The 27986-nt window shown below is 38.9% G+C and overlaps 1 protein-coding gene across 1 annotated transcript; it reads right to left on the reverse strand.

Moving 5' to 3' along the window:
• Positions 1-1961: 1961 nt before the first annotated feature.
• LOC143591082 (F-box protein PP2-A11-like) lies at positions 1962-4553 on the reverse strand. The gene is made up of 3 exons (XM_077071399.1): positions 3882-4553; positions 3664-3782; positions 1962-2395 (listed from the first exon to the last, which is right to left on the reverse strand). The coding sequence occupies exons 1-3, from the start codon at positions 4209-4211 to the stop codon at positions 1993-1995; spliced, it is 852 nt and encodes a 283-aa protein (XP_076927514.1). The 5' UTR covers positions 4212-4553; the 3' UTR covers positions 1962-1992.
• Positions 4554-27986: the final 23433 nt, after the last annotated feature.

Raw genomic sequence — 27986 nt, forward strand, 5'->3', positions numbered from 1 at the left:
GAATGTGGGCTGTAAACATTAGGGCCCAACATATCATAACATGACTGCGCATTGATGAGGGGTTATTTATCGAAAAATATCAACCTTCTTCATCCATACACGGTGGCTCAAATGTTTTCGATCTGCTTTCTTCAAAAGGGAATTGTTCCTCCATGAACCTGACATCGCGAGTCGTGATGATCTCACTATGTTTGTATTCTTTTGTGTCTTGAGAATATCCTAGGACCCCGGGATTCACCCTGATTTATAACTCATCTCCTTCGGTTTCCATGCTTCGGTAATATAGCAAACAACCTAAAACCATTTTTTAATTATTTTTTAGGAGACAAATCATTTTCATTTTTCTTATTTTTGTAACCTTTTGTATTTTAATCTAACCCTATGTTGTTAGTCATTCGTTAGTTTAAATTTTTGTTTCTTATAATTAACTAGTGTTTTACCTGGCGCACTGCGCCGAGACAGCTTGATAAAATTTGGGCGATGATAAAACTCAAGCGTTGTCGATCGCAAGTGTAGAGGTGGTAAGTCGACGCAAATTTGGCCGGTTTTGTTTACGTGTGTTATTATACCAGAACTAAAACCAAAATAAAAACAAAAACAAAAACAATAAAATTTGAGGTGGACTGATGGGGTGGCGTCGGCCAGAAAACTCGGGTGTTGGAAAAACCTGACCGTTGTCGACTCCGGACGTTGAGGCAGTGATTCTACATAAATTGGATTGGTTTCTGTCAAGTTCATTATAGCACAAGAACTAAAATAAAAATAAACAAAATAAAAACGGCATTTGGTCGGTTTTCATCATGTTTGTTATGGTACTAAAACTAAAACAAAAAACGTTGAGTCTACTTGAATTCGGTTGGTTCTCATCACTTTCGTTACGATAACAGAACTAAAACAAAACAAAATATAAAATTGACATTCCGTCGGACCGCAATAAAACAAACCAAAAAAAACCACATACTATGCCACAAAGTGGCCCAATCAGACTTTACGAAAACAAAATCGAAAAAAAAATCAAAATTGATGTGGCTAGACGGGATTGGTGCTACGTGAACCAATCAAGATCCAGCGACACTAAACCCCTTAATTGTTATATATAATAATTTGTCCATGGATAAAGGAGTTCCTGATTGAAGGTAATGGAATTTTGTAACAACCAAGCTATTATAGTACTATCGAATCATAATATTGTTCGTTTTGATCGAGATGAACCATCATCGTCTCACGAATTCGCTTTTGGTTGCCCAGGTGAAAACTTTTCAAGAAGTCACCAATCCTGATACAACTTCCAAATAAGCGCCATCAACTGTAGAATTCTGCTCTTATCCACTACCATTAAACGTTCAAAATGTGTTATGATGGAAAACGTTTCCACATTCTTATCATGAAGGTTACGTTCTCCTCCCCAACCGACATGAGATGTCCCTTTGGGGTCCAATGTCCTCGCTGGACCAGGCACCATCGGTTTGACCCTGGTTCTAATACCATTTGTAACAGCCAACCACTGCCGCATCATAATATTGTCTGCTTTGGCCGGAACAAACCACCATCATCTCACAAATTTGCTTTTGGTTGCCCAGGTTAAGATTTTCCAGAAGGTCACCCATCCTAAAACGACTTCCACTTGAGCACGCTTTTGTGGATTTCTCAATTGTCCACTACCATTAATCGCCAAAACGCGTTACGATAAGGAAGATATCGACGTCCTTATAAAGAAGGTTTCGTTCTCCTCTTAACTGATATGAGACGTCACACATTTTTACTCTTAAAACGAAAAAAAGTTACACCAATTAAGAATGTCCAGTAACAAAGTTGAATGTTTAATGGTTGATAAACTTTAACTAAGATTACAAATTTACGTACCACATCTTGGCTTATAACATGTAATATATGATATTTGATACAATTTAAACATTTTAATATCCAAATAACTTATCTGACATCATATAAAATTAATCCTTATGTGTTTAAAAAAATAAGAGACATTGTGTATCATCGTACTAGGTCAGGTTTATTAGGACAAATGAACACTGAATCTAAGGCCAAACCGCCTTTCTGGTGAGTACAATCAATTTGAGTCATTGAGAAGTTGATTTTTGTGGGTTTATATGAATCCGTTACGACAAAATCACCAACATGACACTGTAACCATTTTCCCGACTCGTTTAGAAAATGTTGGGATGTAGCATGCTCACCATTGGATACAGAAAAGTGAAACCGAACAGGTTTAATGTTCCAACCATGAACTTGTTGAGTCGTCGTGTATTGCCCTTTGGGTGGTCTACCGAGTTGGAGACGAAAGAAAAGGCTATAACTCCCGGCTGGAAATTCAAACTCTAGGTCACCTTCGACTTCTAACCACCATATTTGATGGAGATACGCAATCGTGTGAAACCTACAATTTATAGATAATGAAATACTTTAATCAAGTGTTTCAATGTCATTATAATTAGATAACTTACCTTTTTATTTTACGTTATAAAAGTATATACATGATTTAATTTATTTAAGAGTACTTTATATCTTGTACGAAATGTAAAGTGTGGAGTGTGGTAATCACTTTGGAACAAATCCTTTATATAAAACGTGAGATGCAATGCAAATAATTGTTTTGAGAGTCAACTTCGGAATCTGAAGACTTTTTCTAGATCATTTTACACATTATGTACTAAATGAATTACTAATGTTATGTAAATAAACACGGTATTGAAAATAACCTACCGAAATAGTTACCAACAAATTACAATTGACTGGGTATAGATTTTCTTTTAAATAATTTTTACGAAGAGAAACTATATTGTATAAATAAATTAATTATGCATTCATCTTTATCAACGGCAAGATATTTCACTTATATAAATGTTCATTTCGAATTTTCGATGTCAACCCATATAGGAAGCAAGCTGTCAGATATTATTAAGTATTGTCAATTCACAAACTAATAACAATACATTAATTATTTAGAAAACCAGACATATACCTTCTTATCGTAATTTAAAAATTGAATTTGGGAAAATGTTGTGTATTTCTAGTTAGAGCGTATATAAGAAAGTTAAGAGTGTTAGAAATGTTGACTAATTTCTATGTCTTACAACATATTATAAGTAATTATATGTGTGTTGTCGCATGAAACACAATAATAAACACATGTAATTTAGTTTGTACACTATCAAGGTTATGTAGAACGTCAATTAATTTAAAATGTTAGATTCATAGCTAGTTGTTATTGGTTATCACACTTAGAAGAACTATGTAGGTACATAATAATAATAATAATAATAATAATAATAATAATAATAATAATAACATATATTGTGTAATAAATAATAATAACAATAATAATGAGATTGAGAAAAATCTAAAGTGTTTCTTAAGTTTGAGCTTAGTTTAGCTTGATCAGCTAAAGTAGAATTCTAAAATCAAGCGGAAACTTGATTCATTTCTTTAACTATACAGTCTATTCGTATTTCAACGAATTAACGGTTCCAGAAAACTTATTGGTTCCTTAGTCCATTTTTAAGAAACTTATCATTGTGATGAAGCTAACATGAACGAGAGAGAGAGAGAGAGAGAGTAAACAAAAATCATAAATGTTTTCGAATAGTCATGTCAAAGATAATCAATAAAAGTAAATTTGTTAAGTATTAAAATAATTATATAAACCTTGATTGCAAGGAGGGGATGTGGCTCCAATATCTACGATCATCAATGCCTGTTATCTTCATCCCCTTCCATGAAACCAACATGCAGATACCTCCTCTTTCTTTCTCCATCCATACTTCCTACAACACCATTAATTGTGTGCGTACGTGTTCAATTTTCTCGTATTTTGCGGGTGTGAAACAAGTATATATATATTAGAAATTAGATAAAGATCATACCTTTGTACCACTAGAGAACCGAACAGGACAACACAATCCAGCATAGATGTCTTTCTTTCCCACACATAGGGAACTCCCTTCATAAAACATAAGTTTCTCTGCAAGACTTCTATAATTTTCAGGTAATTTAGGTTCCCATATAAAATCAGCCGACGATGCTTGGTGAAAAGCTCGATTGATTCTTGCCAAGTTACATATATCCGGAGGGTCTAAATAAGCAAGAACCATAGCTAGACAATTCTCTGGTAAGTCTCCAAGACCGAGGGGCAGTGGTTCACTGCTCCTCGTCAGAGATCCGTCTGTGTTACCCGTTGAAAACCCGGACCCCATTTAGAAGAAAATAGTGATATGTTGTAACGGTTATGTAAGGAAGAGTGTATATATGTGAAAAGTTGAAGAAGTTATAGGCCAATGTGGATCACGCTTTGTTATTATATTCACATGCATAGGGTATACCTATTATTATTTTATAAGTTTTTGGATATCATAATCAACAAAAATCTTATTTAATTCATGAGAGTGGATCATTTTCATTATACTTTGGTATATAAAAATTAATGCCAGTATTCGGGTATCGTGTCAAGTTTATATTTAAAGCACACTTGCTTGGTAGTTTTTATTCAAATAATTGAAAGTTTTGAACAATTCATAATAGGATGTTTTTTGGAATTTTTTTAAAGGGATTGGATTAGATGAAAGATGGACGTAAGAACGTCGAAAAACGATTACATGAGAGGGAGAGGAGAGAGATGTTGCGTTTTTAGGTGTTCATAACACTTCTCGAAAATGACTTAGATTTCTATGACGGTTTTCGTTAAAAATTTGTTTTTCCAACAATTTTCTTACAAAAAGCTATTTGGGGAAAACACATGATGGAAGAATCAATTCCAACATTTTACCTTCAACTTTCCTAAAAATTACTACAAAAGTATGTTGCAAAGTTACTATAAATTTCCAACTAAATCTACTTTATATATTAATTTTTATTTTTCTAATTTGCTACAACTTTCCGATAAAAGTATAACACTACACATGGCACAAATAATTATATTTATATTAATTCCAAATAGTTATTTTTTTTTTGTGTTAGCTTTTTTTTTTTTTTTTTTTGTGTGCTTGTTAGAAATTTGTCTTGAAATTTGTTAGAATTACATGTTGTAGGAAATTTTTGTAAAAAGTGAGTTATGAGGGGAGTAAGCCAAGACATAAAGTACATTGTTAACGTGAATAAGGTTTTCGAGCCAATTATTGTGATTTGTGGATACTCTTATACACTTATAAATACAAGTATTATTTATTATTAAAACCAACCAATAAGGGTCGATATAAATGCATGCAAACTAAGGGAGAGTAATTAACCGACAACTACAAGCAGTATTCACGACTAACAACAATAGATTTGGAACGTGCTTCCACTGACACCGCAGAGTCCCCGAATGATTGGAACCATAACATCAATCATCCATATGTTCTTTGTTTTTATCCACATTTTTATATATAAACTTCTTAATCACATTTCCATTTTGTATAATTTTAATTAATGTATTAGTTGATAACTTGTTGAAGTAGGGTCCGCTTGATAGATATGGATCGGTCATGCATGTTGTCTTACCTGTTAACACCATCATCCCATTGAAATTTGAATACACCGAATAAAATATTTAACATTCTGTGCAAAATTTGGTTAAATTATTGATTAAAAAGGAAATAAAGATGCAAAAGAGCTGAACCGTTTATGATTTATGATTATAGTACGGGAAGTTTGTTTAAACTTGTTTAGCCTTAACGAGTCCTTTTTATTTTTTTTGGTTTACCTATTTTTTACTTCTATGTATTAATTTCACATGGCACTGCTGAGCTTTGACTCGTTTAAAGTACTACATGAGCTTTGACTCATTTAAGGTTTCTCTAAAAAATATATATAATAATGAAAAACACATATAAATGAATGAATAAGTAATAAACGAGTCGTACCCGAGTTTGAATAATCAACTCACTAGTCGAGCTTGAGCTATAAAAAAAGAGCTCGAAACGAGCCGATCTCGAGCCTAGTCCAGCTCGGGCTTGCTCGGCTCGTTTACACCCTTAAAAGGGGGCAAATAACAATTGTTTAGGCAAATGTATATATGTATTTCAAGGAGTTTTTTTTTTCAAACGGCCAACGAATCCAACCTGGCTTCGTAGGTAACCACAACAAAATGTGAGCCCATACGCCCGCGATCGTAGATAACGCTGGGTAACTCAAGCTCCCGAAGGCCCATTGCAATACAACTCGATTGGAATTAATGGATTCGAACTTGAGACCTTTCGGTCTCCAGTTTAATTTTTATTTCTCATCTAATGCGAGTTAAGCTAAAGCTTATTCACAAGTATTTCACGAAATAGAAAAAAAACTTGCACATTAAAATGTACCTTTTTTTCATTTTAATTTAGTTTATCTGGATAGCTTTTCGATGTATTTAATTAGTTAAATAATAATATCACATAGTAACGTCGTAATTTTTCATGATGTTATGTCAAAGAAACACCCACATGAATCATGTGAAACCCATATAGTTTGTTTTTTCAACGGCCGGCCTACCAGATTTACCTTCTAACAAAGAGGTAAAAACCTAAATGGGAATTTGATTTGGATAGAATCATAGAATTCACTTTATAATCGATTAGGTGAGCATACATACCAAGTTTTAGCGTGTTTAATTTGTAGTATTTTCATAAACAAAATATATGTTTTAGCGGACTATGATATCATTTATGTAATTCATCGAAGTTTTATTCCTCTTATTGTTTATCTTTTATTGATATTCATGAAACATGTCAAATTTCAATAATGTAATGAATGCCGACCAAAAGCTAATTGGTCCAGCAGTATGACCATAACTTTTATTATGAGAGGTTGTGGGTTTAGATCTCATCTATACCAATTTGTTTTCAGTTGAATAAAAGAGTTTTTTCAGTTATGGGTTTCTTCTTGAATGTTTGGGCAAAATGTAGATTCATTTGGGATCTCAGGTGTCCGTGACTTTGTTGCTCAAAAAGAAAAAAGAAGCATGCACGGCCCAAAAAGAACCTCAAATTCCTATAAGCCGAATAAGTGAAAACAGAAAAGAATGTGGCTCAGAAAAGTCTAAATACATTTCAGCTCAAGAAAGAAACTAGAGCCCAAATTCCTATAGGCCGAATAAATTAACACAAAAAAAGAATCCAGCCCAAAAAAAAAAGGTCTAAATACGTTGCAGCTTAAAAAAGAAACTAGAGCCCAAAAGAGTCTAGCTACATTGCAGGCAATTAGAGGTGGGGAGAAAGCCCGGTTATGGAGCTGACTTGGTGTACCGAATGTAACAATTCGGATTTTTCTTTTAATGTTCGGTTTGTCGTTACCCGACCCGTTTCGATGTTCAGAAAATTTTAGCAATAAAATATCGCGTCGATCGAGTTATTATTATTTTATTAATATTTGTTTTATATTTATTTAATTTATTATTTATATACAATATATACCCTAAACTATACTTTAAACCCGTTTTTGTTTCCATACCTAAACTAGAGGGACCTAATAGCAAAATTTGCCAATAATTATATCATTCAATTCATTTACCCGTAACCCATGTATCCAGACCCGTTTACCAGGATCCAGATGATGGCTTGTACCTCAATTCTCGTTGCAAACTAGGAATCTAATCGTGCATATTGTTATACTTGCTTAATCGAGCTCGTCGACGAAAAGAATTAGGAAACAAGATCTTGTTTGATACGTATTGATTAAAATACTAAACCGCCCATGCCCTAGATCGGTAATATACTTAATCAGTTGATCATAATGCAATTCCAGGTGCCTGCACCTTCCCTGTGTCAGCGTACTAAACCCCCTTAATCAATTTCAATAATTTTACGTGTTGATATACGTTTATGATCTTGTACATGACGGCATATTTTAGTTCTAATTGATCATCCGTTTAAGGTAAATTGATATAGGTTTCAGTTCGTCGATTTCTCAATTTCAATAAGCCTATGAATACTCGGGCAAAGATCAAGTGTTTTGGCCGATTGACGAATCGAGGGTTTATGTGTATAAACTGGGTGTTTGGGCTGCATGTTATATTTTATCAGTTTCAAGTTATAATCAACTGTCTTGGTAGCATGGTTGGTTGCGTGTGGCCGTGTGTGAATTTAAGGCTCGGTGTGGTTGGGGGCGCGGGTTCTAGCCACCTATCCCGGTTTTTTAGTTATATTTGGCATTTAAATCTTTATATTAATACATTTGATTATTTAAACAACATTATAAATATAATAATTAATTGATATTTTATTAAGACCAACATATTAACCAGTCACTTTTTCTTACATTGGTTAAAACCATATAGATATGTATATATTTTTATGTATATGTATATATAACGGTTATTAAAAACTGATAAAAGTTTTTATAACAAAGATTTTAATAAAGTTTTATAATTTAAAATACGTAATATATCTCGTTATTTAACATGTTAAAATATAGTTAAAAGTTCAAGTATTTTATAAATGATTATGTTATTATTTACTATTTACAATATTAAATTAAAAAGAAATCATAATTATTAATAAACTATTTTAAGCCTCAAATACTCGTTCATATCACAAATCTCTTTCAATCTTTATTAGTCCATTTATTAACTCGTAGTATTCTCCAATTATTATTATTCTTTAGGACTTTCCGTTGTTACATCTGCAAGCATGACGTTTATTATACCATCATTCTTATTGCATTGATTTCTCTCGCTTATTAATAAGGTGAGCAACAATTTCTCTAATTTTACTTGTTTCCCAAACTTTTTGGGACATATGCGTACTTATATTATTTACCTATTATTAGTATCCACACTAGCAACTGTTAACCTTGTGTGTTATCAATTATGTGCCTAACTTATTACATGTTTAACTGTTTATTTGAACACATTCGGAGAGGTCCATCATATTCACAATTAGTATGATCATACGACTGTCGTAGTGGTCGAGGTCTGATCGCATGACAATGGTTTCACCGACAACTCAGTCATGGTAGCCAACGCCCAATTAGCATGGCAACGGTTTAGCCCACATTTTATTATCAGTTTGAATTGATATCAGGATTGGTGAAGAATTTAGAGATTTTTATTGTTAGAAGAATGAATCAAGACTTAGTTTTAAATTTGAAAGTTTGAATTATCTTGTTTCATTTATTTTTAATTTTATGTACTTGGTTGTCTGGATTTATTTGAATAATTAATTAAAGTTAATAGATATTGTCACTTTTTAATTATTGCATGATAATACATTGAGATCTGTGAGCAAGCAGCTCACACCCCAATATTTCCGCCTTAGATTGAGGTGTGATGGATTGGTAAAGCTATTATTTTGGCCTTTATATAATAACTTTCAAAGACCAAACAATATGCCTATTTGTTTCAATGGCTTTGATAAACTTTTCTAACTTTCTTGATCTTGATAATGTGTTTGCCCAAGTTTAAGTCTTCTAAGTGACAACATAAATGACAACATAATTTTTTTTTGTTAATTATATCTCAATATGTGTTGTATTAGGTTATATTGTTATATATTTTTCCAATGGGTTGTACATTTTATTTCTTTTTCATTTTTTGGTTTAAATATAATATGTTAGTCTAACAAAATTATTTTTTGGGAATGGTTCTCATACCCTATGATGTTGTGTGCTGCGCGTGCGATTAAATAAGAAAGGATGAAATGATTTGCTTTTGCACAAGATCGTGTTTTAAATTTATAAAAGTGATTTCTACAAAAACTAAACACACAAAAAATAGGCAAGTGTACCTATCGTATATGTAGAATAATATTGGTAAGAACCAAGTATCGATCCGTGGACATAAATGTTTCTAATAATAAATCGTTGTTTTACTTTAATCGGAGGTTTTAATCATTTTGGGGTTAATTTTCTTCAAACTTCTTATAAAATATAAATACTTATATATAAGATATAGGTGACCAAGATAAGATATTCTAAACGAGTTTTTCAATTATGCGAAGGTTACCATCTAAGATCAAGAATCCACTCCATTTTAACATTGATAATTAATATTTGGACATGTGATAACTTGCCATAACAATATATGATAGATGGCTCTTTAAACCTTAAGTGAGCATCGTTGGCACTAAGGAGATAGCATGCGCATTTTAAAGTCCACCATTTCCTAATGTCATGCCATCTCAATGATGTCAATTTAATTTGGCAAGTAGTTTCGTAAAGTAGAAAGATTAGGATTGACTTCGATTTCTCAAATACCAATTCTAACAACTTCGGGTGATTGTAGTTCATCACACAACCTCCCATTGGTTGATTTATGTAGGTTATAATTACACATTCCGTTAACATATGATTTCTTTAACTAATTTGATATCCTAAGCAAAGCCATTTTCGGATTACCAAGGTTTAGAAAAATACATCATAACTTATATCTCATCATTTCTAAGTACAATATAAGGATCCATGTTTCGATAATGTATCAAAGTATTTATATCTTTCAAGAACATGAATCGATCATGAACGATTACCAATGGAATTGACAACCACCAACTTTGAATTAATGGTGTTAAGATGGTGAAACATTTCTCATCAAAAGATAATTGTAATATAACCATGTACTTTACTAGACTACATCACATGTCTTGATTAATTATCAAGTAAAACAAAGCTTCTTCATAGATTTTAGATGGTAAAAGGAGTTTAGCTCATAATGAGTATGATGATAAACAATAAGATTATTGATAGTAACAAATACATGATTAAACTTGGAACAATATAACAAAAATGTAGATGAATCCATCTTCTTAATGATGGAAATGATTGTTGATGATGATGATTGATGGTAATGATCTCCAAGCCTTCAAACTCTTCACTAAATCTCCAAAGTGAGTGTTAGTGTGTGTTTTTATAAGAGAGAATCGGATAGAAATCTTCTCAAGGCACACCAAATGAGTGTAACATGAGCCACTATTTATAGGCAATCTGGATAGTGAGGCACGGCCCCGTGCTTGATGAGCACGCCCCCGTGCATTTTTATGACATGTGCCAGATTTGTTTTGTCTTTTCAGTGAGGTGGCAACGGCCCCGTGGTTGGTAGGCACGGCCCCGTGCTTTTTAGTGACATGTGCTCAATTCTTATTTGTCCTTTTTGTATTCCCGTCCACGGCCCCGTGCATGATGAGCACGGCTCCGTGCTTTTGCTTCCAGATTTTGTCTTTTCTTGTGTTAGAAGCATGGGGGCGTGTTTCTTTGTTTTCTTGTGTTTTCTTCTATTTTTCTTTGTCTTTTTGCTTGTTTCTTTGTTTGGGGCTTGGTTTCACCTTAAATTATGTTTTATTATGATAAGTAGTCTTTTATGCTATGTTATTTGACAGAAATTGCAGTTTTTAGAGATTATTTGATGCCGAAAAGATGTATATTTTTATGTACATCAAACATCCCCACACTTGAACATTGCTTGTCCTCAAACAATCTTCTTATAAATATTCTCTAAAAATAGCAAACTTAGATTATAACCATCCCTTAAATGAGCTTCCAAGAAGATGAAACAAAATAACCAAATTTTTAGTGATAATTAAGAATGAACTTTTGTTTTTGTGAGCTTCCGTTTATGCAAAACGTCACGTTCTCACAATGTTCACTCACACTCGGTTTTTATATCTGATCATACCTGTGATATATGTATGTGAACACTCTTAGTCAAATTGCAACTCGTGATAAATAAGCTTGTAACAAGTTCAAATCTCCACCTTTTGAAGGATTGCATAGATCAGAAGGTAAAAGGGTTTGGCTTTGTGTGAGTAGGGATTTGGTATTTTGTGGTGGTTCAAGGGTTAATGAGTATGGTAAATACAACTTCCTACTGATTGTCGGGAGTCTTAAGATGTCTTCAATGGTTAGCTCCTTTTCTCCGAGAGTTTTTTTTATTATATCCCTAATGACTCTTTTAAGGTCAGATTGTAACACCCTTGGCAAACACAACATCGTCCCACTCTTAGGCTATCCCACATCGGCCGTGGACAAGAGAGATTCTTGGTTCATAAGAAATGTCCTGCCTCTTAACATCACCAACGCGTTTTGGGCGACCAAAAACAAATCCGTGAGCTCTTCGTGGGCAGAGCGGACAATATTGGTGGTGCGAGGGGCCGAATGTTACAGTTGGTATCAAAGCCACTCTTGTGCCATTCGGGATGTTGGGACACGCCTCATCGAGGACGATGAGTCCAAAGGGGGGTTGTCTGTAACACCCTTGGCAAACACAACATTGTCCCACTCTTAGGCTATCCCACATTGGCCATGGACAAGAGAGATCATTGGTTCATAAGTAATGTACTGCCTCTTTAATCACCAACGCGTTTTGGGCAACCAAAAACAAATCCGTGAGCTCTTCATGGGCAGAGCGGACAATATTGGTGGTGCGAGGGGCCGGGATGTTAGAGGCCCCTCGCACCACCAATATTGTCCACTCTGCCCACGAAGAGCTCACAATATTGGTGGTGCGAGGGGCCGGATGTTACACAGATCGTCAAGACCAGTTTTATCGAGGATGTGGATTAGTTCTTCCTCAATCCTGTTCTGAATATAACTTCCAACTCTAACGGACCGTTCGGCTTTGAGCCTAATAGCCCCCATCCTCATTAGTTCGGTATATTCATGCTGAGACTGAGTTTGACTTTTTCTACATCTTCCTTCGTGGGACCAGTTTCCGCAACCTAAGCATCGTTCATATCTTTTGGCTCTTCTCTTCATTGCGTTTTTGGAAATTCCACAGAATGGTGGCATTTGTTCGTCTTGGCGCCACTTTTTCCTCACCTCATTGCTAAAGAGAAAGATTCTCTTCCTAAGTTCTGGAGGCAACCTAGGTTTTGTGAAGTGTATGCAGCAAAGAAAATTGAAATCGAAAGAATGCATTTCCAGTTCTTTAGGGTCTGCCGGTAAAAGACCAGTGTTGTATTTTACTGGTGAAAATGGATAAAGTGATCGGGTTTTTGGGTTTTGTAATTTGGTAATGGGTTTGATGGAATTGTGTAAATATTACATTCTTCCTTATACAACTCTTCGTGCGGTATTGAAATGAATAATTGCGACAAGTTCTAAATCACACGAAACATATGACTCACTCAAAGCTTCCGAAAAAATATTTATATGGCATGAGGTTTATCTCACAGTAACGGAGGAATTAGGTATTAACGCCATATTTTGCATAAATTTATTCTTAATATTACAAAACTTCTTTCTAATTTTTTTTCACTTTATGATTGGTTATTTGCAAAAAATTTTCTTGGTTTTCTTTTTAGGTTTAGAATAATCTTTGTTTGCTGCAAAAATATTTGTTGTTTTAGAGAATTTTTATAATTAGTTGGAAAAACAATTGGTCAAGTAATTCCCCTCCCCACACTTGAATCTCACATTGTCCTCAATGTGACAAGATTTATGGAAATATAAAAATTCTAATTGAGTATTATGGGTAAAAATGGAGAGTTACTTCCCTATGGGTCAACGAAATTTCGACAGAGCGTCCCCTGTTTTTCGTCTGTTTTCCTGTTTTTGTACCTGTATAATATAAAACTACAAACATCCACAAACAACCAAGCATAAACTGCAGAAAATTGGGTATGGAATCATCCATCCCTTGCCCTATCGGGCTAAATTAGTACCTAACATAATGTCTTTGGCACCCACGGCCATAAAGATATCCAAACCAACATAAAAATAAACAAACAAGTACGACAGAAAGTAAATTGTTTAAAAACACACATCATAAGTTCATGAAATACTACCATCCCATGCCCGTATCCGACCTACCAGTGCCGCCAGTCATCAGTTACCCGTGTCCGGGTCAAATGGTCCCCACTGCCTGTCCATGCGATAGCCAAAACGATCAATCTCTCGCCTCGTCTCTGCATATTCGGCTGCTCGCTGTGCATCTGAGGCAGCCATCTGCACTGTAATCCTGTCAAATGAGGCGGTAGTGTTAGCTGAGAATTGATCAATAAGTCCATATATACCCTCGAGAGAGTATCGGCTATCGTGTGACGAACTAGGACCGGCCCCTGATGAAGATGGGCCTCCACTCTAATGGTAAGTTCGGCGTTGGTGCTGTCTGGGTGGTGATTGTCGTCTCTCATGCATGTAACACCACGTCTTTTACCCTCTTTAATTTAAGCTTAAAAGTAATAACTTAGGAAGTACAGGGACCAAAAGTGCAAATTCTGAAAATTTGTTTCCATCGCGATGCGCGACGGGGTAACAATCAAACCATCGCGTAGCGCGATGGGCTTGGTGAGTCACCGGACACGTGTTGAACACCGTGTCGACACGTGGCACGATATAACAGGCCACGTGTCATCCCGCATAAGGCGGTGTAAAATGGCGGCGTCGCGATACGCGACGGGCCACAAGGGACCTATCGCGTATCGCGATAGGGTTCAAAAACGACTATAAAAGGGGAGGACGGGTATGAACCCCATTCATCCCAAACTCACCTTCATTTCCACTTAGTTAACCTAGGGAGGAGTGCCCAATAGCCGTGACGAGCCGACTGTGACAATCGTCAATTTCAGGTTAACCCCGTTAACTCAACTCCGTCAATTCAAACTTTAAGATCGTTGAATCTATAACGCATACTTCATTACATTTAAACTAGGGTTTAAATGACGCTTAACATTTACTACATGTGTAGTCTTTCGGGATTTGCACCGAAACGCAAACGAGTTGACGCGAGCGATTGATAAATAAACGACAAACGTCAAAACATTAATTATGTGATTATTATGTGTTAGGTATATGTGTGTTACTTGATTGTTATGTGGAATGTTAAACAAGAAACAAGAACCAACTAGTTTAGGCTAGAGATGTAGCACTTGAAAGTTTAGGGACTAGAATGTAACTTGGTTATCTATAAATATAACCTAAACACTAAACCCTAATCTATTTTATAAACTCAAGACCGATCGGCCCTCCCCTCCTTGGTTCTCCACGGCTGCCGTCCACCAACTCACACATATACACATCAAATCAAGAGATTAATCCAAGAACTAGGTGCTAGGAAGGTATACTTGATCACCTCTTACCTCTTTGTTGTTTAATTTTGATGTTTAATGGGTTGTGTATAAACCCTAATCGGCCGATCATGTGCATGTATGTGATTAATATGATTGTTGTTAGTTGGATAATGGATTGATAACTAGATTGATGTTGTTGCATGATTCATTGTTGTCTTTGATTTGAGTTAAAACACAAACCCTAATCTTGTATGTATGGTGTAATTGATATGCATGGATAGTAGTTATAGTGTCTAGAGGGTTATATGGATGCATGATAGTTCATAGATTGTTATTATGTTGAGTTTTGATGTGAACAGATTCTGGACAGAATGTATATACGATGTTTAAGTGACTGTAACGAAGTGTAAACGTGAAAATTGATTGAGATTGTGGGTACTGCAGTAAACTAGGTTGAGTCTAGTTTCTATAAAGTATAAATTCGTAATTTTTGGATAAGTGGAAGTATACTTTTATGATTTTACAAAAACGTGATGCAAAGCTGAGCTGTTAGACCTGCTGTTAGGTTATGTTGTAAATGTTATATCTCATGAACTACGAGACCAATTGGGTTGGTTCCACTTCTGGAAGTTGACTCACTGAGTTAGGAACCAAACCCAAGTGGTCTTGCATTTATTGGATTTTTCGTTTAATGGGAATTGCAAATAACATTCTGTTGCACATGAATCTGACTGATATGAGTTTGCTGTAATGTTTTGGTCATTATAAGAAAAATATGTGGAATAAAAATAAGATAAAATATGTTCTGGAAACCTAAGATATGTATGCTTATGTGGTGATTTTTGGTGAATTAATTGAGACGTTATGATCGGTGAACTAGGGCAATCTTTCAAGTAGAAATTCTGTCATAACGAAACTAGCTGCTGAGTTGTGTAAAAATGCATGAAATATGATAGTTTTTATATAATTGTTGTGTTTTGACCAAAATACCCTTGCGGGGAATAGTTGTTAATTGATTGCCATGAATTGACCAAATTGCCCTTATGGGGAATAATGGTTAGTTAATCTTTGTTTGTTGACCAAAATGCCCTTACGGGGATAATTGCTAGTAAAGTATGTTATTAGTACGTGACACGAAAGTAATTGCTCACTCATGTATCGTATCACAATTGTACTTGCTTAAGTCACACACAATTCACAAACGAAACACGAAATCTGTCACGTGCATAGGTATTATGTGCCGAGTCTAGAGACTCGTTAAACGTACCGATACTTAGAAAATCTCTTTGTTATTTAGAACGCTAGAGAGTTTCTACGACGCGCATCACTTGGTGATCTAGATCGGGATATTCTTCGCAAACAGTGAGTTTCACTTACCCCGCTCTTTGAACTGTTTTCAAACGTTTTTCACTTGGGGGAGATAACATACTCCGATAAACGTATTTTCTGAGATAAACGCATATTTAAGATTTTGTTATAAATTATATATCACTTGTAAATGCTAAGTGGCAAACGTAACATTTGAAGTCCCACACATCGGACCGGTTAATATTTGGAATAGCGAGTCACTGTTGAGTAGTACTACTGGGTTTGACAAACCCCACCCGACGCTAAGCTCAACTGGAGGTTGAGTGGGTGTAATTTTGGCTAACACTTATCATGGTCTGGATTGACCTGGTGACGGGCACTTGATAAACAGTCAGCTTCGGTCGCGAACCACTTAGCGATACTTGTTGTATAGATTAGCTACCTATCGATATATAATTTGACATAACACTATCTGGTAATGCAACACTTAAACGTCGTAACGGGGTTACGCAACACTTAAACGCCGTAACGTGGTTACGCAACACTTAAACGTCGTAACGGGGTTACGCAACACTTAAACGCCGTAACGTGGTTACGCAACACTTAAACGCCGTAACGTGGTTACGCAACACTTAAACGCCGTAACGAGGTTACGCAAAACGCTAAACGATTTATCTTATTTAACTTGTGAACTCACCAACCTTGTGTTGACACTTTTAGTATGTTATTCTCAGGTAGCCGAGGCGGGCGCGCGGTTTAGGAGCATGCATTAATTGAAAACATCTTTATTCTGCAAACTTAATTTTAACAGTTACATTTGGTTTTAAGTCGTCCTGCGTGACGCAACTTTTGAATTAAGGTTTTACGCTTCCGCACTTATTTACATTTAAACGTTTTTCTTTGGTTTGATTATAACTAATGATTCCGATCCTGCCAGTTCACACCCTCTGACGGTAAAACTCCGTTAGTGGATTTTGAGGGTGTGACACCGACGTGCCATTTCTCGTAATACGTGCAAGAAACGAAGTTGGAATTAAGCTAGCAATCACATAAGCGAGTAGATCAAGTCCTGCCTTATCGTGTTATCAATCTAAGCATCCGAATTAAGGTTGGAGTTATGTTTAAGTTATTTGAATTATAGCTTAGACTATTAATCGAGGCTATGGTCTTTAACCTTGATCGTATTTTACAAACATTCATTCACAATCATGTTTTCATAAACGTTACTTCATGATGAAGTAATGTTAAACAAAAGAGATATTTTGACGGGCATGTAGTAACTGGAAGGGGGATATCATTAGTAGTAAGTTTCTTGCTTAAGGAAAAGTAATTCGCATAAATCTCAGCTTTTAGTTACAACTATCAGCTAGTTTTGCCAAACATAACTAACATGTATAAATTTACCAAACTCATAGGCTAACTTAACAGTTTTAAATGTCTCGGTCAACTGCTCTTTTGAATATATAATAATATTAAAATCTTTTTGATAAATTTACCCTTTTAAATGTGTCGGAATAGTTTTTTTTTTGATACTATAATTTAATCCAAGACTAAATAGGGTTATTACGTGTAGGTGCTGTCTATGTAAACTTTGTCATCGTCCCTATATGTTTACACGACACATCTTATTAAGTATATCCATAGTCATCATATGTACGTTATACAAATATTACAATTAAGTTATAAAGTTAAGACAAAATAAATTAAAATATACCCTTATAAATATAGCATTATTCAAGTCTATAAATAGAAATTGTAAAAAATATATGTTCACTAACTAACAACTATCAATATATTTTTATAACCTCTGTAAAAATCTATAATATATATAAACGGAAAAAAAAATCCTACGTGTCGCGATGTGGTCGCTCCCCCTTTTTTTGGAGTAATCAGATTTACTTGATTTTTAAATAAAGGTTTCTCATTCATTTGACCCGAATTCACGGGTATGAGTCTTACCAAACCCAGATATTCCTTAAACGGGTTATAACATCTCATTAAATTAAAAATTATTATCATCAAATTATTGTTGTAAAATCCTATTAAATAGGATATACTAAAAATTATTATATTATTTTTAAAAAAAATATTATTTATAATTAAGAAACAATTTTATAGTAAAAAAATAAGCGGGTCTTGGGTCTTACCAAACCAAGATAACTTTTAAACCGGGTTATAACATCTTAGTTATTTGTGAAACATTTTTATCATCAAACTCTAAGTATATTATAAATTTCATTACAATAAATAAAATTAAACCCAAAAAAATATATAAATATTTAAAACGAGTAATGTAAAACAGCCCCCGTAATACGGGGAATAAAAACTAATTTATTACATATGTGGGAATTACTAAAGGGTTTAGGCTTATAGCCTAGCAATATCATGTTATGTGAACAAAATGTTCATCTTTAAATAATTGAGAGTCTTAGTCCTTTGATGAATAAATCTATAGATTTAGAAGTATATTTAGAATCTATGCAAGTTAAGTGGTCTTAGTTTATGTTTGGGATTGTGTTTGAAAATTTTTGTTACCCTATTGACTTTTTCAAAAATTTATTTTTGAGGCTTTTAAGAAGTGTTTTTAAACCTTTTAAAAAGCAAAAATAAAAAAAGATTTTTGTGATTGTCAAATACATTTTGTACTTATTGACTTTTTAAAAACGTCAATAAGTCAATAAGAATTTTTTAAACTCAATCCCAAGCATGTTCTTATTCTTCATACTTATTTGAATATTAGACCCCTCAAAACCGGCCACGAAAAAGACATACAACCAAAGGATATGTAAAATAAAAAAAATATTTGCGTGTAATTATGATTCTTTATGGTTATTGTAATTTCAAAGATTATATAAATGAAAACAAGAGGGAAATTGCTAACAAAATAGACAAAAGAAACTGTTTGTTGTTGGATATTCGTAACCTACCTTTATTTATTGGATGATTAATAATAATAATAATAACAACAACTTTTTTTAAGACCGGTAACTTTTATACCTTATAATTGTAGTTCTAAATTCCACTTTTTTAACCGTTCACAACTTAATTGAAGCCATTCACATTTTGATTGGATGGTAGGATGGTTTGAATTTAGGATGTGGAATAGTATATTGAAGAAACACTAAGTAACCCCGGGCAGATTATAGGTAATCTGGGGGCCAGGTAATGTTTCCCACGAAGGTTAGGTCCAGCAGAGTAAGTTGTACTTCAGGGAACCTGCAAAACAGACACCGTAAGCTCGTCACTGAGAAGGGGGGGTTCCTCCTTGTGACCACCCTCCGGCGTGAGAATCAGTCTATATTGCTCTTTGAATATAAAAGTATATGAATACTATAAGAGCAGTTATCAAGTAAGTTATACGAGATTGTAGATGATCTTACCATTCCAAGATATTGGAGTATTTATAGCCGAAGGTAGGTTTTCTAGAAGGTACAGCCGGCTGAATAGTATTCCTGTTCAACCAACAGTGGATTACGCACAGGCCATACTGGTTGGTGGGTAGGTTACAGCCAACAGTAATAAAGTCGGCTGCCCTATTCCACCAACTGTAGACCATGCACGTCCCACTGACTGTGGATTGTACGCAGGCCATGCTGGTTGGTGAATAGGTTACGGCCAACAGTAATACTATTCCACCAACTGTAGGCTGCGCCTGCTCCACAGTGAGGGTTGGTGAGTAGGCAGCGGCTAATAGTGACAAACAGTACTAGAGGGTGCTCCTCCTCGCACTGTTGTCGGTGAGCTGTCACCCTGTGATTGGCTCATGGGCTGTTCTGGTCAGATCGTCTGTCCTATCCATACCTTGGTAGGTATGGTACAAAAGATCTTTCAGAATCAGACTGGCTCATTTGGGCGGGATTGTTCCCGCCTTGCTCATGCCTTCACGTGACTGCTGAAGTAGCTAATCTTGTACGTGTAGCCCTGCTGTCTGCGGGTAGCCTTCCCTGATGGCTTGTATCCGCAACTGCGGGAACAGGCGGGGTACTTCACCATTGGGAGGCTTTCCCTGCGTGTACAGCTTGCGTACTGCGCGTAAGATTCTATGAGCATGGTGGGTCCTGCGGGAGCAGATGGCCTTTGCGCAGACAACCCTGTTCAAGGTGAGTCTTGCGGGACCAACTGGTCTCTGCTGGGACCTACCTCTTCAAGTCCCCCCAGTCCAATGTTCTTCTCATGCGTGTTTAATAAAGTGAGGTGAACTTTTGGACTTAAGCAAAGGGTTTTGAAAAGGGTTTTGTAAGGTTTTCCATGGGAAGTCCTTGTCACTTGCAGAAATGCCCGAGTTTCCTGCTTGGTCTTTGGGTATGATGCGGGTAGGTCTGTAACCTCCTCGCAAGTCAGGAGCATTGAGTCCCAGTTGTATGTATTTTCCATGAGGTTTTGGTAGTTTCGAACATAGTGATCAATTATGTTAAGACCACCAATTCCATCTTGGAGCTTCAAACAACGCAGTTCTCGACGCTCCCGCTATGCGGGGATGTTATTTCCGTTTCCGCAAGCATTGCCCAGAAGATCCTTCTTGGTTTCAATTCCCAGCGGAGCGCTAGGTATGTGAAGGGTTTTGCCTTAACACTGTACCTGCGCTCGTCTTACGGTTACTTTACTTCCAAGGTATTCCTGGCGTCAATTCCCTGCGGGTGCTAGGTGTGTGAAGGGTTTCGCCTTAACACTGTACCCGCATCCGTCTTACGGTTACTTGTTTGCCAAGGTAAGGGGGGATTTTCCCGCTTACTTTTTAATATTTTCGAATTTTGAATTTTGAAATTCGAAGAGTTGGTGAAAAGATAAGAACAGTCCAAACCTCTGAAACGTCGCGCGACAGTTTCTTCTGACTGTGTCAGGACGTGCAGGAAGTTATGGTGACGTGACAGAACATGGTCATTCCAGTCGCTTTTTCAGGCGCGTGGGCGTGAGTTTTCTGGCGCGTGGCCGCGAAATTACTGGCACACGTCCTTTCAACAGCTGTTGCCAGCCTGCTTTTTGCCACGTGTCATAGTTTCATTGCACCTTTGATTTCTCTCTCCTCCGCATTAAATTCACCGCATTAATTGCGATTACTATATAAAGGGGAAGAGAGTTATCTGTAATTCACACTTTCACCTTTCTTCTTCTTCTCAAGTAATTTCCGGCAAATTTTTCTGTTCAGTAAAGCCTTACTCTGAAATCTTTTTCTTTTTTCCACCATGTCTTCTCATGATACTGATGATCAGAAGACTGCTGGCGAATGCCAGTGTTCTCTTCCTGTCGATCTGTACCAGTATATCGTCAGGAAGTTCATGCTCGAGTCTCTCGAGCCTGAGTTTCCTGAACCCCACCATACTGTGTACGATGCCCCTAGTGGCAAGATCGGGGTTTATGCTGCATTCTTTGTCTACGGAAACCTTAGGTTTCCGTTGACAAAGTTTGTGTACCGTGTCCTGGAGAGGCACGGTGTGCACCTGACAGAGGTGCACCCCATGGCCATTGCCAAGGTCCGGCACTTTGAGTGGGTGTGCCGGATACTGGGCCTTGAGCCCTTTGTTGACCGTCTGATGACCTTCTACACTTGGAGGTGCATCCAGGGGTGGTACACTCTTACAACCCGTATAAAGGGTTTAAAGATTTGTACCACCGAGCGGAGTCTTCGCTCATGGAGAAGAGAGTTCTTCTTCATATCCGCTCGCGCCGTCCCCATCGCCATGAAGTTTAAGAATGGCCAGGCGCTTCCGAACCTTCCCGCCCTTAACTACGAGGAGGCGGAATGGTTTTCGAAGATATCCCGGGTCCAGTCCCCGGTTTTCCGTTTTCCGGAGTCGGCGATGGTGATGCTGGGGATGAGCCGGGTGTGGAAGGCGGCGAATGCGGATAAGGTTCCGATCGTCCTTGAATATGGTTCGAACTCTACCCCTTATGGTATGTCTTGTTTCTTTTTTGCTGACTACGATTTTTTCTAACTTTCTTGTTGATTTCAGAGGGTAACGATCTTCAGTCGCTCCTGAATCCGCGGGAGGAAGATGGTCCTGCGCGGATGGGTACTCGTGCTCTGGACGAGAACGAGTTGCCCATCCTCGAGCAGACTGCGGGTCGGTTCGTGGAGGTTTACCCGCCAGGCCAAGAGATCCTGAGCCACCGTCGGCCAGGTAAGCCTATCTTCTACCCTGAACCTCTCAAAGCTGTGCCTGCTGCTGGAGTTCATGACATTTCTTCTTCTGAGGAATCCGCAGAAGGTCCTCCACTGGTGCGGAAGAGAAAGGCTGCCGTCGCGAAGGGCAAGGAGAAGGTGGCCTCTACGGCCGACCCGGTAGTCCTATCTGACTCGGAGTCAGATAATGCAGAGGTGGCGGGGAAGCCCGGTGGTGACGAGACCACCGCTCCGGAGGCTGCAGGTGTCACCTCCGAGGAGGCAGCGGCAACGACGGTTACCGGTGTCAAGAGGCCGGCTCCATCGGGTTCGCCCCCGCTCGTCCGTGCGTTCAAGCTCAAGAAACCCCGTAAGTACCCCCATAATTCTTGTCTAGATTTGTTGTTTAAAATAAATTTTTCTAACACTTTTGCTTGTGTAGGTGTGGATGTTGACGCATTCCAGGGTGGAGTTGGAGCAAGTATTCCCCCGCCAATGACGGTAGGCTCGGTCAGCCTTCCCGAGGCATCGACCCAGGCGTCTACGCCTGCTTCCGCTGGTTCCAGCCTTCCTGAGGCTGTTCCAGCTGAGAAGGTGTCTCCGCCGGCCGTGAGTGCAATTTTTACAGCATCTTTCATGGAGCCGGCGGTTACTGTTGCTGAGGAGGTGGCGCCAACCATGGCTACCACAGCGGCTGCCACTATACCTGCGCCACCGGCATCGACGGCCGGACCTTCAGGTATGCGCCAGGCTTCCCGCCGATCTATGCCACCTTCCCGTCTGCCTGACCTGTTGGATGGATTTCCTTTAGGTTCAGGTGATGGGTTTGGCGGCTATCGGCCTGTTATTGACCCTACAGGTACGTAGGGTTCTTTTTCCTTTACATATTTTTATCATCTTTTCCTAACTGCGTTTGTTTCTTTTGCAGTGTCGGATTCCAATGAAGTGTATGTTCCAAGATGGAACATACGCCGAGGAACAACCCTTCGCACCCCTGTGGAGTGCGTGGACTGGGCTCGCCACGCTGCTCCTCATGGTGCGTTGGGGGAAGCCATGGCTAGCTACCAAGAGGGTAGGCTAACCAATGAGCTTCGGGTTCTCCAGGCCCGAACGCAGCCCCGCGTCGAGCTGCTTTGTCGTGAAAACGACAAGTTAAAAGCAGCTCGCGCCAAAGATATATCTGAAGCGCGGGCTCTTCGGGAGGAGAACCGGCAGTTGGCCGCTGCCGCAGCCGAGAAGGAGAAGGCATTCAAGGCCCTTGAGGTTGAAGTCCAGGCGCGACTCGAGGCCCGTTCCAAGGCTGCCCAAGCTGTGAATGAACAGCTTCGGCTGGCCAAGGAGACTGCGCGAAACTCAACTGAGAGGGCTGCCAAGGCTGAAGCTGTTGCTGAGCCACTTCGCGAAGAGAATGAGCAGCTTAAATGCAAATTAAAGGCTCTTCAGCATGCTCATGACGCCTTGGCAATGGAAGATGCCAAGAAGCTGCAGGAGATCCTTGACCAGAGGGGGGTGCTTGACCGTACTGAAAGGAAACTCAAAAGCGTCGAAGAAGCTGCCGCCAAGGAAGTTCAACTTGCCAACCTTGATAAAAGCGGAGCCGAACGTGCTTGTAAAGAAAGTCAAGCTACCCTCCAATGGTTGCTTCGAGAAGCGTTGCCTCAGGTATCCTCTTTTTCTTTACGCTTTCTGCTCGTAATTAGAAAATGTTCTAAGTATTCTTTTGTAGGTTGTGCGTCAGGTCCTCTCAGAGACCTCTTACGACGATGCAATGAGCGCAGCCCTCAACGCTTCTCATGAGGATGGGCAGAAGACTGGCTTCCTGCTTGGTCTAGGGTTTGCTGAGAGAGGCTTTCCGCCCTCCAACTTCCCTTTATTCAATGTTAATACTGAAGCTGCTTATGACCAAGCTGTGAATCAGTACGCTGCCTTCCCGCATCCAGTGGTGGAGAAGGTGAATGAAGTCGCTGCTGCTGATGATGGGCTAAACATCCTTAAGGCTTTCCTTGGGCAGCCGCGCTCTGATGGTGCTGGCCCAAGCGGAGGTGGCCCTGAAGCCTGATCCTGAAGATCCCTTCCCGCTGCTAGGATAGACTTAGCTTTGTATAGATTTCTTTTAGGCGGGTAGTTACCCAGCCATTCTTGTAATTGATTGTGAAATATTAATCTCTTTGCGTATAAGATTGTTATTTCCTTCCTTGGGTTCCTTGCTTTATAAACTTATGACTTGCATACTTAGTTTGATTTAGCAATTTTCCAAGTGTTTAGAATAAGAACCTTTGAACGTGGTTGATGATGGGTTAAAGTTTCGCCTCCTCCCTCGTGATTGTGCGGGTAAAACCGTCACTTGCACTTGGTAGGATGGCTAATCTTTACCCTCTATCTGACCTGCGTGTAGGTTTCCTTTTCGAAATTTCTAAGGCATTAAGTTAAACCTTTGAACGTGGTTGATAATGGACTAAAGTTTTCGCTTCCTCTTTCGTGATTGTGCGGGTGTAACCGTCACTTGCACTTAGTAGGATGGCTTTAACTTCAGACCTATATCTGACCTGCGTGTAGGTTTTTCTTCTTTTTTAAGTGTTCATAAGTTAACCTTTTAACGTGGTAGATGGTAAGTTAAGTTTGGCTTCCTTGTTCGCGATTGTGCGGGTAAGACCGTCACTTGCACTTACAAGGATGTCTAAACTTTACCTTCATCTGACCTGCGTGTAGGTTTTCCTTAGAACTTTTTAACATTTTGGCGTTGTGTTTATGCGGGTATTGCCGCCTTCCACACGCAACTACTTCTTCCCGTAAGGGAAGTTCATAGGTTACAAGCTATCAATACATCATGAAAGGAGAATCATTTCCATTAGAAGTGGCTCTAGGCCTTTTCTTTACAAGTTGGAATTGATCTACATATAACATTTGCGTAATTGAGCTCCATTCCATGTTCTAGGGATGGGAGTGCCATCGAGCCTTTCGAGCCGGTACGCGCCCTTTCCCAGAACTTCTTTGATGATGTATGGCCCTTCCCAAATCGGGGCCAACTTTCCTGGGCGTTGTTGGTTCGAAGCCTCGTTGTTACGCAGTATGTAGTCTCCTTCCTTGAAGTTGCAGAGTTTTACCCGCGTGTTGTAGTACTTTTGCATTTGTCGTTTGTAGTTTTCTTCACGCACGGCGGCTAAGTCTCTGCGCTCTTCGGTTAGCATAAGGTCTAACCGTCTTTCCGCATCATTGTCTTCTGGTTGGATTAAGACCCTTGGTGAGGGTAAACCGATTTCGACTGGGATCATGGCTTCAGTGCCATAAGTGAGACTGAACGGGGTTTCTCCCGTACTGGTCTTCTTCAGCGTTCTGTTTGCCCAAAGGACGTGCGGAAGCTCGTCCACCCAGCCGGATCTGTGTTCCAAGAGTCTTTTCTTGATGCCTTCGACGATGCTCTTGTTTGCTCTTTCTACCTCACCGTTACCTTGCGGGTGTGCCACTGAGGTAAAGGTGTGGGTGATTTGAAGTTCTTTCAGCCACTGCTGTAGCTTCTTGTCAGCAAAGTTGGTGCCATTGTCGCTTACCAAATTCTGTGGAAGTCCAAAACGACAAATAATAAATTCCCAAATAAATTTTTTGATATGCTTTGCGGTTGTTTGGGCTAAAGGTTTCGCTTCTATCCATTTGGTGAAGTAGTCAATGGCCACCACTAGGAACTGAACATTCCCAGCTGCTGTTGGAAATGGGCCTGTCACGTCAATGGCCCACTTCTGAAATGGCCATGAGGAAGTGACAGGAACAAGTTCATTTTTCGGGCGATGCGTGTTGGGTGCGTAAAGCTGACAAGATCTGCATTTTCTGATGTATGCCAACGCGTCCATATGCATACCCGGCCAGAAGTATCCCGCGTTGTTTAGCTTGGCTACCACAGCGCGGGGACCTGCGTGTACTCCACAGATGCCTTCGTGAACCTCCCTTAGGAGGTAGTCAGCATCTTGGTTGTCCACGCATCTTAACAATGGGCCAAGAAAGTTACGTCTGTAAAGGGTGTCATTGACCAGCTGATAATTCAGTGCTTTACAGCGTAGTTTTCTTGCCTGTGACTTCGACTCTGGTAACGTTCCTGCTTCAAGGTATTTTATTATTGGGGTCATCCATGTTTCTGTACCGGTTTGGATGGCACAAATTTCCTTGTGCGGGACTGATGGTGTTTCGAGGAGTTCCACGCGGATGTCCTTACCCAAGTGGGTGAAGGCCAGTGATGCAAGCTTGCTTAACGCATCCGCAGATTTGTTTTCGCTGCGCTTGACATGTATCACTTTACAATCATTAAAATCGCGCATGATGGCTTTGGCCTGGGCAAGGTACAGGGCCATTGTGTCATTTACAGCCGTGTACGTCCCGTTTATTTGGTTTGCCACTAGCATGGAATCTACATGGGCTTCCAAATTTTTTACACCCATTTTACGCGCAATCCTCAATCCGGCCAGGAATGCTTCATATTCGGCTTCGTTATTCGTACTTGGGAAATCCAGCCGAATAGCATAAGTATATTCCTGGCCTGCTGGGTTTGTTAATTTTAACCCTGCGCCTGAACCCTCGTTACTAGCTGCTCCATCAGTATAGAGTCGCCAGACCTCATCGATTTCGTGTGCTGGGGAGGGTTGAACCTCCTCCTGGCACTCTTTCTCCCGCGCAGCGGGGACTTCGGCAATAAAATCAGCCAGGACCTGGCCTTTAATGGCTGGTCTCGGCTTGTATTGAATCGCATATTCTCCCAATTCAATTGCCCATTTGGCTAGGCGTCCCGATAACTCGGGTTTGCCTAGAACATTTGAGAGTTTGAAGTTGGTGAGAATAGTGATTGGGTGACCCTGGAAATATCGTCTCAACCTGCGTGAAGCGTGTATAAGTGCCAAGACCAGTTTTTCCAGGGTAGAGTACCGGGTTTCCGCGTCTGCCAGCACGCGGCTAACATAATAGATTGGCATCTGGATGCCTTTTCGTTCTACAAGCAGGACTGCCCCGGTTGCTCTATCTGTTGCGGAGAGGTATAGGATTAACTCCTCTCCCGCTTGTGGTGCTGTGAGTGTTGGGAGTTCGATCAGGCGTGATCGAATCTCCTGGAAAGCTGCTTCCGCTTCTGGTGTCCAGCGGAAGTGCGTTTTCTTTAAACAATTTCTTAGTGTTGACACAAAAGGGAACGACCTATCCGCATGGTTTGCCAAAAAGCGGTTAAGCGCGACTAATCGTCCATTAAGTGTTTGAGCCTGTTTTATGGTGGTAGGTGATTCCATTTTGACAATGGCTTCGACCTTTTCAGGGTTCGCTCTGAAGCCATCTTTAGTAATAATGACCCCTAAGAACTTCCCTTCTTCCACCCCAAATGAACACTTGCTCGGGTTGAGCTTCATGTTTATCTTTCTGAGCGTGTTGAAAGTTTCCTCAATGTCTTTCAGCATCGTCTCTGGCTCGGGGCTTTTGATGACCAAATCATCCATATAGACTTCCAAGTTTCTCCCAATTTGGGCGTGAAACTCTTTGTCCATTAGTCGTTGGTACGTGGACCCCGCGTTCTTAAGTCCGAACGGCATCATTTTATAACAAAATGTGCCATCGGGCGTCCGAAAGGCGGTTTTGTCCTGGTCATCCACAGCCATGTGGATTTGATGGTACCCCTTATACGCATCCAAGAAGCATTTAAGGCG

Source organism: Bidens hawaiensis, unplaced genomic scaffold (genome assembly GCF_021521415.1).
Source record: "Bidens hawaiensis isolate Kalapana, Puna unplaced genomic scaffold, B.hawaiensis_p1.1 tig00001685_1, whole genome shotgun sequence".
NCBI lineage: Eukaryota > Viridiplantae > Streptophyta > Magnoliopsida > Asterales > Asteraceae > Bidens > Bidens hawaiensis.